The following is a 13372-nucleotide window of genomic DNA, read 5'->3' as shown; positions in this document are numbered from 1 at the left end:
ACATACACAGAACCTCTAAGCGCTGTATATAAATCAGAATAGTCTCAGGACCAGAGTCTCATCTCTCTCCTGCCCTGGTACATACACAGAACCTCTAAGCACTGTATATAAATCAGGACGGTCTCAGGACCAGAGTCTCATCTCTCTCCTGCCCTGGTACATACACAGAACCTCTAAGCGCTGTATATAAATCAGAACGGTCTCAGGACCGGAGTCTGCGGGTGGCGATGGGAGTCTCATCTCTCTCCTGCCCTGGTACATACACAGAACCTCTAAGCGCTGTATATAAATCAGAACGGTCTCAGGACCGGAGTCTGCGGGTGGCGATGGGAATCTCATCTCTCTCCTGCCCTGGTACATACACAGAACCTCTAAGCGCTGTATATAAATCAGGACGGTCTCAGGACCAGAGTCTCATCTCTCTCCTGCCCTGGTACATACACAGAACCTCTAAGCGCTGTATATAAATCAGAACGGTCTCAGGACCGGAGTCTGCGGGTGGCGATGGGAATCTCATCTCTCTCCTGCCCTGGTACATACACAGAACCTCTAAGCGCTGTATATAAATCAGAACGGTCTCAGGACCGGAGTCTGCGGGTGGCGATGGGAGTCTCATCTCTCTCCTGCCCTGGTACACACACAGAACCTCTAAGCGCTGTATATAAATCAGGACAGTCTCAGGACCGGAGTCTGCGGGTGGCGATGGGAATCTCATATCTCTCTCCTGCCCTGGTACATACACAGAACCTCTAAGCGCTGTATATAAATCAGAACGGTCTCAGGACCGGAGTCTGCGGGTGGCGATGGGAGTCTCATCTCTCTCCTGCCCTGGTACATACACACACAGAACCTCTAAGCGCTGTATATAAATCAGAACGGTCTCAGGACCAGAGTCTCATCTCTCTCCTGCCCTGGTACATACACAGAACCTCTAAGCGCTGTATATAAATCAGAACGGTCTCAGGACCGGAGTCTGCGAGTGGCGATGGGAGTCTCATCTCTCTCCTGCCCTGGTACATACACAGAACCTCTAAGCGCTGTATATAAATCAGAACAGTCTCAGGACCAGAGTCTCATCTCTCTCCTGCCCTGGTACATACACAGAACCTCTAAGCGCTGTATATAAATCAGGACGGTCTCAGGACCAGAGTCTCATCTCTCTCCTGCCCTGGTACATACACAGAACCTCTAAGCGCTGTATATAAATCAGAACGGTCTCGGGACCGGAGTCTGCGGGTGGCGATGGGAGTCTCATCTCTCTCCTGCCCTGGTACATACACAGAACCTCTAAGCGCTGTATATAAATCAGAACGGTCTCAGGACCGGAGTCTGCAGGTGGCGATGGGAATCTCATCTCTCTCCTGCCCTGGTACATACACAGAACCTCTAAGCGCTGTATATAAATCAGAACTGTCTCAGGACCGGAGTCTGCGGGTGGCGATGGGAGTCTCATCTCTCTCCTGCCCTGGTACATACACAGAACCTCTAAGCGCTGTATATAAATCAGGACGCTCTCAGGACCGGAGTCTGCGGGTTGCGATGGGAATCTCATCTCTCTCCTGCCCTGGTACATACACAGAACCTCTAAGCGCTGTATATAAATCAGAACGGTCTCAGGACCAGAGTCTCATCTCACTCCTGCCCTGGTACATACACACACAGAACCTCTAAGCGCTGTATATAAATCAGAACGGTCTCTGGACCAGAGTCTGCGGGTGGTGATGGGAATCTCATCTCTCTCCTGCCCTGGTACATACACAGAGAACCTCTAAGCGCTGTATATAAATCAGGACGCTCTCAGGACCGGAGTCTGCGGGTGGCGATGGGAATCTCATCTCTCTCCTGCCCTGGTATGCACACCCGCACATGGCCAGCGCTGTATTATATAAAGGGCAGGAGATCTTTATACTTAGTGACTATTTTAACACCAGAACATGAAACGTTGCAAAAGTATTATTAATAAACATGTAGCGTTGTGGGCCTGATGTACGCCAATGCTGCTGCGATCCCGTTCACAGACACTGTGCAAATAATATGCAAATGGCGCAGAGGCCAGGAATAGTAATGAGATTCTCACTGGCGGCTTTGCAAATACAAAGACGCAGCATTGGTGGCAGATTCTCCCATTATCAATCCTCTGAGTAAAAGGAAATGGTTGCGCAGGATGGCTGCATGTACTGGGACGCCGGAGCGTTGTTTAATACGCACGGGACTGCAGACACAAGCTGTGGCATACCCCTAGAATGGTCGCAACGCTTTGCAGACACGCCACTTTACCGCCCCAGAACGCTCCCTGACTGTCAACCGCAAGACGATTAAAAATTTTCCCCCGAGCGACTACGGTTATGTACCTTGATGCCTGCGCAGTTTACCAATAATCGCTTAATTGTGAAAATATGAATCAGGCCCAATCCCTGCACTCTATTATCACAGGATACAGATCACGGGGACTTTAATCGTCATACACTCAATTATTGGTTCATATGTGACCTCCAGCAAAGTCACTAACTACATCCTGCATGTGCCGCACTCTCTAATGGGGCGTATCCACTACACGATGAATGGACCATTGAATGATAAAGACATTGTTTTTGTTCAATCGTTCCATCATACTGTGCAGTGGATATTGTGCCCACACTGAACGATATATCGCTCAGTGCAGACACCCTCCCTCATCCCCGAACCCGATATCGTCAGGTTGGGCAGTATGTTCAGGCGATGACAGACGTCGACCAGAGGGAGCGCACATCGCTGGTCATTGCCGGCATATCCACTGCACGACAATGCAGACGATGGAGAATGAACGATAACGATGTAGTTATCGTTCAATCGTCCATTTATATCGTGTAGTGGATATGCGCCTTACCACACAGAGAATTTACAGGCGCAGCCAGAATGCCCGTATCTGTGTCTGTTCTGCTTTGCTTCCTGGGGAGGTTTTAAGTCCTAGGTGTTGATTCAGTACAATTACATAATTTACATACAATTATAGTATTTACATACAATTACAGTATTTACATACAATTACTAATTGTAACAATAATACAATAACACTCCATATACTGATGACCCCCAATCACTTCCGTTCATACGTGTATGTAACATGTTAGGACCAGGATTATCTCCCACTCTTGTTATATGTCACAGTCTCTTACGGAGCATTATAAAAAGAGATAACCCAGCGCTCCTCACCTTACAGCCTGTAATAATAGCCCCATACAGATGGACGAGCCGCAGTTTGACCGTTTCGGGGAGACTGTCCCCATTGCGGAAAACATCTACAAAACGAGAAGGAACCAGGACTTTAGAAAACACAAATAACATCCCAGAATCTGCCGCTAAGTCTGTGAGACGAGAAGAGGCGGCCAGGATACCGTATCGAACCATGACACTTATACATGTTTTCTGTATAAACTCCGGCGTGGTGGCACCGGGTGACAGCTCACCGCTAGCTCCGCGTTACTGAACCTGGCCTGGTCTCCCATGTGGTCCCCGGGGAGATGCGATACAATACGGACGTTATAATAGAAATGTTCCTTACCTTGGAAAAAAGTGCAGAATTCAGGAGGCAGCGCAGCCGGGGAAAACTTGTATTTACTCTTTTCTTTTGCGCTGACAATTTCCCTGCGGAAACGACAAAATAATAAGTTCATGCTGCGTCGCATTAATAGGACGCACCCATCACCTTATCCACCAATCGTCCCATCAGGGGGGTCTACCTTCCCCCGAATGCTCTCAGAGCTGGATCCCCAAATGACAGAGATACAGTATTAGGAGAGGAAAAGTAACGGAAGTAAGAAATAGATTAAAGAATGATAAAATCTCATTATATATATATATTATATGTTAATCCTCTCTGAAGGGTAAAGCAGCCATAATCTTCATTATTTACAACGTCCCCGTCTCCACCTACCCTCCGAGCTGTCTCCTCCATGTTTGGTAGGGATCGAAGAGACACTCACACAGATGTAGAGCGTAGATGATCACCTCCTCTGTCAGAGACGGTCTCTCCAGACGATCTTCGGGGTTCGGCCTTTTCAGCTGCAGAGAGAAAGAATGAGTCTCCCCGACAAAGCTCCAACGCAGAAACACACATGTAATACATGGAGGGCGGGGGGGGGGGGGGGGGGGACGACTGAGGGCCTGATTCAGATCCGCTCGTAAGCGGCCGCTCGTTCGCTCTGAGCGATGTTCGCACAACTGCGCATGCGTATGGGTCGTAATGCGCATGCGCAAACCAGTCATTGCGGTCGGAAATCGTGCACTCGCAAAACAGCGAAGGGCTGCTAATTTGATTGACAGAATGTACCGTTTGTGGGTGGTAACAGAGGAAGGTGCTTGAAAACGGGGGAGTGGAGATCCAAACGCAGGCGTGCCGAACGGTAAAAAGGGCGTCTAATGGGAGTGCATAATTAGTAAAGGAGCGTCATTGACCACGTCACTTGGTTGTCTTTTAGCCTGAACTGTTCGCAGTGATAGCGTTAAGAAAATCCTACCACAAGCACTGCGAGCAGTTCAGATGCCTTTCGATGTTCCCGATTAATCTAATAAATACCGGAGATGACGTGTGATGCGAACGGCAAAGGGACGTCTTTACAAAATAGCGAACGCATTTTTCGTTCGCTCGCTCAGACATAAAGGCGTCAACAAACCGCAAAGAGCAAGCGCTCAATTTAAATAGCCGGCCTCTTTTTTGGAACGACCGTACGCAAATAGCGTCCGGCTCTGAATCAGGCCCTGAGGTTTTATCCCGACACAGACCACCATCCTGGGACTCACCAGTGGCAGAAGCGGAATCTCACCTCAATGGCGGAGGCAGTCAGGAGATGAATCACCTCACTCACAAACACCGGGGTCCTCTCCTTCTCCACATTCTCCAAATTCCTGGAAGACAATTCATCAGTTATAACGTGGGAAGCCGGGCTCCTGAGACGTGGATAAGGGGTCTATGGCAGGTGTGGCACGTGGTCACGGTGTGGAGGATGAGAGTAGTGGGTATCGGAGGATAGGCGGGTGCCGGCGGAACGATGAACAGGTCGCTACTCTCCACATGGCTACCTCAGAGGATACGGCTGGTGTGTGGGGGATTCTCGGCTGGGCAAATTTCCATCGATGGGAAATAGTTTTGCCATTTTCCAGAATAGAAAACAAACACTACATGTACTTACGTAGGGGGGCTTTCCAGCATCAGACATACAAATGGGCAATCCCCTTACATAGGAAGACACTAATACCAATAAAAACCCCATTACACTGAGTGCAAAGGCAACACTCGGGACGCACTAATGGCTGACTGACCAGCTCAGGTCACCAGCGATACGGACGGTCATACTTGTTCTGCGCGTACGTTGCGCACTCACAGGTAGTTTAGTATCTGCTCAGCGTTCACCAGAGGGTCCTCAGGACAGTGATCTATATCAACCCCACGGACAGCCCACCAGGCCGCGCACCTCACACCCTCACTTGTGATTTCAGACGATGGTTAGCTGGGAACTACACACAGCCGTCACAGTCCAGATTACCGGGGTCCCAATGACATCTTCCAGGGAAAATATATCACTGTAACCATGGTGAGCTGCACCATGCCATAAGGTGATGGGGGAGGAGCTCTTTATAACATATAGGAGTCTATTTACTAAGCAGTGTTTAAGAGACAGAGTGAAAAGTGATAAGAAAGTGATAAGGTGCCAGCCAATCAGCTCCCAACTGTCATTTTTCAAACACAGCCTGTGAGATGACAGTTAGGAGCTGATTGGCTGGCACCTTATCACTTTTCACTCTGTCTCCTGCTTAGTAAATAGACCCCTTAGTACGGTATGGCCAAAATACCAAATTACTATGGAATCTCTGATATAACCCCATCCCTGACATTGCCCCTCCCTGACATAGCACCCCACCCCTGATGTCACGCCATCCCTGGCATCTCCCTGATGTCACCCATCCCTGCAGTAACTAATTTTAGGCTTGGGGGTCCACGTGCCTCCGAGCTGCAACGATGAGACTGGTTTCCATGGTAACTGAGGGGCTCAGCCATAAAGCATATGGAAAGCCGGCAGACGCCCCCTCCTATCGCTCCATGGCCTCCCGTTATTATGTAACACAGACAGCAGTGGTATTTATAACACTGTGCACCGACGTACACTGTCATTACCCATCTGTGTCACCAGCACCCATCGCTGGGAAGTCAGAAATCTGCGAAACGCCAGATGCTTCACACAAAATTTCTCTTTTAAAGTGGACCCACGTTGGGGAGACAGCCATGATCTCTCTAGACTGTAAGCTCTCTGCCCCGTGTCACATCTGCACCCTCCACGTTAGCTTACACGTAGACGGCGAGGATGTGTCCGTTGAAACAATATTTAAGAGGACGCTGATTTTTAGTATAAAGACAATGGGTGACATCCCCGAGGCGGGAAACAAAGAGATGGGCTTCCAGTAACCACCCCGAGACACAAAGTGAATTAAATAAGGGCAGAATGGTGGCATAGTGATTAATGCTACCTCACAGCACTGAGGTCATGGGTTCAATTCCCCACAAAAACTTTATGTGTGGAGTTTGTATGTTCTCACCATGTTTGCCTGGGGCTCCTCTGGATTCTTCACACACTTCAGAACGTGTGCGTACGTGTGTGTGCGCGTACGTGTGTGTGTACGTGTGTGTGTGTGTACGTGTGTGTGTACGTGTGTCCTTGTGGTAGGGAATATAGATTGTAAGCTCCAATGGGGCAGGATTGATGTGACAGACCAAATACTCTCTGTTAACCCTAGTGTGATGTGTCCGCCATATAAATAACAATTCTGACATGCAGCATTCTTGTGAATGAGTATTTAGCCCGCAAGATGGCGTCCTCCTAGGTGTATGGGCAACTGGAGCACTTTAAACTCCCATATACCATGAATAAAGTTTGTTATCTATTGTAGTCTAATACAAAGACAGTGACAGGAACCTTGCGGTGTTCAACAGGACTGCTGGTGACTAGACCCCAAAACATATGTATATGTATCAAAGATTGTAGAGCGGCAAAGGGGTCTATTTACTAAGCCTTGGTTGGAGATAAAATGAACGGAGAAAAAGTACCAGCCAATCAGCTCCTGTCACTTTTCAAACACAGCCTGTGACATGGCAGTTAGGAGCTGATTGGCTGGTACTTTAACTCAGTTCTCTTTATCTCCATCCAAGGCTTAGTAAACAGACCTCAAAGTATCAGCCAATAAGCTGACACGTTACAGGCTGTGTTTGAAAAATGACAGTTAGACACCGATTGGTTGGTAACAGTGGCGGCTCCAGAGGTGCGGCTGCAGCGCAGTCCAAAAATCAAATATGGGAGCCGCACCAACTGTCATCCTAAATGCTGCCAATCATCACCGTCCGACATTCACTGGCAGTTGGTGTGGCAGTTGGTGTGGCTCCCCTATTTGAATTTTGGACTACGCTGCATCCCCGCCATTGGAGCCGCCACTGGTTGGTACTTTCTCTCTCTCCATGGTTTGATACATCTGCCCCATAATGAGAAAGGACACCGTGGGAGAGCCCTGGGTAATATAACCACTTAGCTAGTTCCTTTCTCTCCTTATGAAGCGAGACGCAGGATTACACAGTAAGTAACCAAGCCGCCATGTGTTTCCATGGTAATTTGGGAAGTACGGCGTCTTACTTTCCATAAGAGCCAATGGTTTTGCAGACCTAAATGTTTGGTTGACCCCATAGTTTTGTGCACCATGATCTTACTACTCTCCCAGTTCTCCATGGAATAAAGAAACCTAAGGTTACCCCCAGGTGGTGTACAATTGTCCTCTGCCAATTTTAAAGCCAGCAGACAAACCCCACTGAGGGAGGACGCGCAGCAAAATTAATAAGACGACGACGAGTCACCTGCTGATAATGATGAAGAATTTGAGGAGACGAAGGGCCTGGTTCAAGCTCACATCTGTCTTTATATCTTCAGCGCAGTCACCCAACTGCTGGCTCAGGACTTGGAGAACGTCTCGGGGTAAGACTGGGATTTCTGAGGCATTGTCTTCAGGCCTGGACATAAAGTAACACAAGTTTTATCATATGGGAACTTCTCTCTTACCAATGGGCCCATAACGGCACTGCATAGAGGTCCCATAAAGGCACTGCATAGAGGTCCCATAACGGCACTGCATAGAGGTCCCATAAAGGCACTGCATAGAGGGCCCATAACGGCACTGCATAGAGGTCCCATAAAGGCACTGCATAGAGGGCCCATAACGGCACTGCATAGAGGGCCCATAACGGCACTGCATAGAGGGCCATAACGGCACTGCATAGAGGGCCCATAACGGCATTGCATAGAGGGCCCATAACGGCACTGCATAGAGGGCCCATAACGGCCCATGGGCCCATACCGGCACTGCATAGAGGGCCCATAACGGCACTGCATAGAGGGCCCATAACGACACTGCATAGAGGGACCATAACGGCACTGCATAGAGGGACCATAACGGCACTGCATAGAGGGCCCATAATGGCACTGCACAGAGGGCCCATAACGGCACTGCATAGAGGGCCCATAACGGCACTGCATAGAGGGCCCATAACGGCACTGCATAGAGGGCCCATAACGGCACTGCATAGAGGGCCCATAACGGCACTGCACAGAGGGCCCATAACGGCCCATGGGCCCATAACGGCATTGCACAGAGGGCCCATAACGGCCCAAGGGCCCATAACGGCATTGCACAGAGGGCCCATAACGGCATTGCACAGAGGGCCCATAATGGCATTGCACAGAGGGCCCATAACGGCATTGCACAGAGGGCCCATAACGGCATTGCACAGAGGGCCCATAACGGCATTGCACAGAGGGCCCATAACGGCACTGCATAGAGGGCCAATAACGGCCCATAACGGCACTGCATAGAGGGCCCATAACGGCATTGCATAGAGGGCCTATAATGGCCCATAACGGCACTGCACAGAGGGCCCATAACGGCCCATGGGCCCATAACGGCATTGCACAGAGGGCCCATAACGGCCCAAGGGCCCATAACGGCATTGCACAGAGGGCCCATAACGGCATTGCACAGAGGGCCCATAACGGCATTGCACAGAGGGCCCATAACGGCATTGCACAGAGGGCCCATAACGGCATTGCACAGAGGGCCCATAACGGCACTGCATAGAGGGCCCATAACGGCATTGCACAGAGGGCCCATAACGGCATTGCATAGAGGGCCCATAATGGCACTGCATAGAGGGCCCATAACGGCACTGCATAGAGGGCCCATAACGGCATTGCATAGAGGGCCTATAATGGCCCATAACGGCACTGCATAGAGGGCCCATAACAGCCCATAACGGCATATAATTGCCCATGGGCCCATAACGGCACTGCATAGAGAGCCCATAACAGCCCATAACGGCATATAATGGCCCATGGGCCCATAATGGCACTGCATAGAGAGCCCATAACGGCACTGCATAGAGGGCCCATAACGGCACTGCATAGAGGGCCCATAACGGCATTGCATAGAGGGCCCATAACGGCACTGCATAGAGGGCTTAAAGTACAGGGACAATGGAAAGATAAAAAAAAGAGGACAATTTGTTCTCAACTGCCAGGTGCCCCCAACAGGTCATGTTTAGTGGATTTCTTTAATCATGCATAGAGGAGTTATTCTATTTTGATGGGTCAGTAATTATCAACTGCTTCCACAGAAAGAAATCCTGAAAACATGACCTGTTGAGGGTACTTGGTTGAGGACCACTGGTTTATGAGAAAGTACTGCACGACTAACAATTATACCACGACCTGGCACATCTCAGTATTAGTGTTAAACACCCACACCTGAACTTACAGCAGTTCCTTGAAGGCCTCTCCATCCCTGCCAAATTTTCACTCCTTTGCCGTAATTATCAACTTATTTATAGCAATTACACAGCAATGTGCGCTGGGGAATAATCCCATAACAATACTGTAAGAAGAATTTCTCACCATTGTAGACTGCAGAAAAAATAAACGTCAGCACTCGGCAAAAGCAGGGATCTCCAATATCACAATGTATTAGTCATTGTTTTTTATCATTTTTTACAATATTTCAAAGTGCCCTCAAAGTACCCCAAAATCTTATTTTTTGCCTTTTTCGTTTAATTAGTTTGAGATAAAATGAAAAAGTTTGCTTTTCATAATTTAAAAAAACCCAAAAGACCCACAAATCAGCCGTTAGACACCATTTAAAAACCTTCAGTACTTTCCTAATGCCCACAAACAGCCGCCTATGCGGACCTGGCAATGCGTCCAGGATGGTCTCCCCACTTTTTCATGTACTTCTCTCACATCGCATTTGGCTGTCAATTCACAAACCTCCGCTGCGAGTACCGCAACTAGGCATTTTTAATTGGATTAGAGAATTCTTTGGTGCACGTATTAGTGCGAAATCTGCGAGTTTCATGAAACAAAATTTGCTACTCGCAATTCGCACCTAATTGGATTGATATGTCAGTATGGTGCACCAGCAGACTGTGCTGAATAATTTGATATGCAAGTCTTCTATATCTGTGTGCAACTGAGTCTCAAATCACATATACAGGTGTCACATATCACATTACTCAGCGCATTCTCCCATATACAGACTCAGGAGCACACAGATATACAGGTGTCACATATCACATTACTCAGCGCAGTCTCCTATATACAGACTCAGGAGCACACAGATATACAGGTGTCACATATCACATTACACAGCGCAGTCTCCCATATACAGACTCAGGAGCACACAGATATACAGGTGTCACATATCACATTACTCGGCTAAGTCTCCCATATACAGACTCAGGACCACACAGATATACAGGTGTCACATATCACATTACTCAGCGCAGTCTCCCATATACAGACTCAGGAGCACACAGATATACAGGTGTCACATATCACATTACTCGGCTAAGTCTCCCATATACAGACTCAGGAGCACACAGATATACAGGTGTCACATATCACATTACTCAGCGCATTCTCCCATATACAGACTCAGGAGCACACAGATATACAGGAGTCACATATCACATTACTCAGCGCTGTCTCCCATATACAGACTCAGGAGCACACAGATATACAGGTGTCACATATCACATTACTCAGCGCAGTCTCCTATATACAGACTCAGGAGCACACAGATATACAGGTGTCACATATCACATTACTCAGCGCAGTCTCCCATATACAGACTCAGGAGCACACAGATATACAGGTGTCACATATCACATTACTCAGCGCAGTCTCCCATATACAGACTCAGGAGCACACAGTTATACAGGTGTCACATATCGCATTACTCAGCGCAGTCTCCTATATACAGACTCAGGAGCACACAGATATACAGGTGTCACATATCACATTACTCAGCGCAGTCTCCCATATACAGACTCAGGAGCACACAGATATACAGGTGTCACATATCACATTACTCGGCTAAGTCTCCCATATACAGACTCAGGACCACACAGATATACAGGTGTCACATATCACATTACTCAGCGCAGTCTCCCATATACAGACTCAGGAGCACACAGATATACAGGTGTCACATATCACATTACTCGGCTAAGTCTCCCATATACAGACTCAGGAGCACACAGATATACAGGTGTCACATATCACATTACTCAGCGCATTCTCCCATATACAGACTCAGGAGCACACAGATATACAGGAGTCACATATCACATTACTCAGCGCTGTCTCCCATATACAGACTCAGGAGCACACAGATATACAGGTGTCACATATCACATTACTCAGCGCAGTCTCCCATATACAGACTCAGGAGCACACAGATATACAGGTGTCACATATCACATTACTCAGCGCAGTCTCCCATATACAGACTCAGGAGCACACAGATATACAGGTGTCACATATCACATTACTCAGCGCAGTCTCCCATATACAGACTCAGGAGCACACAGATATACAGGTGTCACATATCACATTACTCAGCGCAGTCTCCCATATACAGACTCAGGAGCACACAGATATACAGGTGTCACATATCACATTACTCAGCACAGTCTCCCATATACAGACTCAGGAGCACACAGATATACAGGTGTCACATATCACATTACTCAGCGCAGTCTCCCATATACAGACTCAGGAGCACACAGATATACAGGTGTCACATATCACATTACTCAGCGCAGTCTCCCATATACAGACTCAGGAGCACACAGATATACAGGTGTCACATATCACATTACAGCGCAGTCTCAAATATACAGACTCAGGAGCACACAGATATACAGGTGTCACATATCACATTACTCAGCGCAGTCTCCCATATACAGACTCAGGAGCACACAGATATACAGGTGTCACATATCACATTACTCAGCGCAGTCTCATACAGACTCAGGAGCACACAGATATATACAGGTGTCACATATCACATTACTCAGCGCAGTCTCCATATACAGACTCAGGAGCACACAGATGTCACATATCACATTACTCAGCGCAGTCTCCCATATACAGACTCAGGAGCACACAGATATACAGGTGTCACATATCACATTACTCAACACAGTCTCCCATATACAGACTCAGGAGCACACAGATATACAGGTGTCACCTATCACATTACTCAGCACAGTCTCCTATATACAGACTCAGGAGCACACAGATATACAGGTGTCACATATCACATTACTCAGCGCAGTCTCCTATATACAGACTCAGGAGCACACAGATATACAGGTGTCACCTATCACATTACTCAGCACAGTCTCCTATATACAGACTCAGGAGTACACAGATATACAGGTGTCACACATCACATTACTCAGCGCAGTCTACCATATACAGACTCAGGAGCACACAGATATACAGGTGTTACATATCACATTACTCAGCGCAGTCTCCCATATACAGACTCAGGAGCACACAGATATACAGGTGTCACCTATCACATTACTCAGCACAGTCTCCTATATACAGACTCAGGAGCACACAGATATACAGGTGTCACATATCGCATTACTCAGCGCAGTCTCCCATATACAGACTCAGGAGCACACAGATATACAGGTGTCACCTATCACATTACTCAGCGCAGTCTCCTATATACAGACTCAGGAGCACACAGATATACAGGTGTCACATATCACATTACTCAGCACAGTCTCCCATATACAGACTCAGGAGCACACAGATATACAGGTGTCACATATCACATTACTCAGCGCAGTCTCATACAGACTCAGGAGCACACAGATATACAGGAGTCACATATCACATTACTCAGCGCAGTCTCCTATATACAGACTCAGGTGCACACAGATATACAGGTGTCACCTATCACATTACTCAGCACAGTCTCCTATATACAGACTCAGGAGCACACAGATATA

At 47.9% G+C, this 13372-nt stretch overlaps 1 protein-coding gene across 3 annotated transcripts in view; it reads right to left on the bottom strand.

Moving 5' to 3' along the window:
• NBEAL2 (neurobeachin like 2) overlaps positions 1-13372 on the bottom strand; it is a 205423-nt gene that overhangs the window by 81776 nt on the left and 110275 nt on the right. For all 3 annotated transcript variants that reach the window (XM_088463189.1, XM_088463190.1, XM_088463191.1), the window contains exons 3-7: positions 7874-8026; positions 4803-4884; positions 3914-4041; positions 3542-3624; positions 3193-3278 (exon numbers count right to left, since the gene is read on the bottom strand). In XM_088463189.1, the coding sequence (XP_088319315.1) occupies positions 3193-3278; positions 3542-3624; positions 3914-4041; positions 4803-4884; positions 7874-8026 (532 nt within the window). The remainder of the gene's footprint in view (positions 1-3192; positions 3279-3541; positions 3625-3913; positions 4042-4802; positions 4885-7873; positions 8027-13372) is intronic.

The sequence above is a fragment of the Taudactylus pleione genome, unplaced genomic scaffold (genome assembly GCF_031769625.1).
Source record: "Taudactylus pleione unplaced genomic scaffold, aTauple2 ptg001330l, whole genome shotgun sequence".
Taxonomy (NCBI): Eukaryota; Metazoa; Chordata; class Amphibia; order Anura; family Myobatrachidae; genus Taudactylus; species Taudactylus pleione.
The sequence above is the reverse complement of the archived record's forward strand: the minus strand, read 5'-3'. Positions and strand labels throughout refer to the sequence as shown.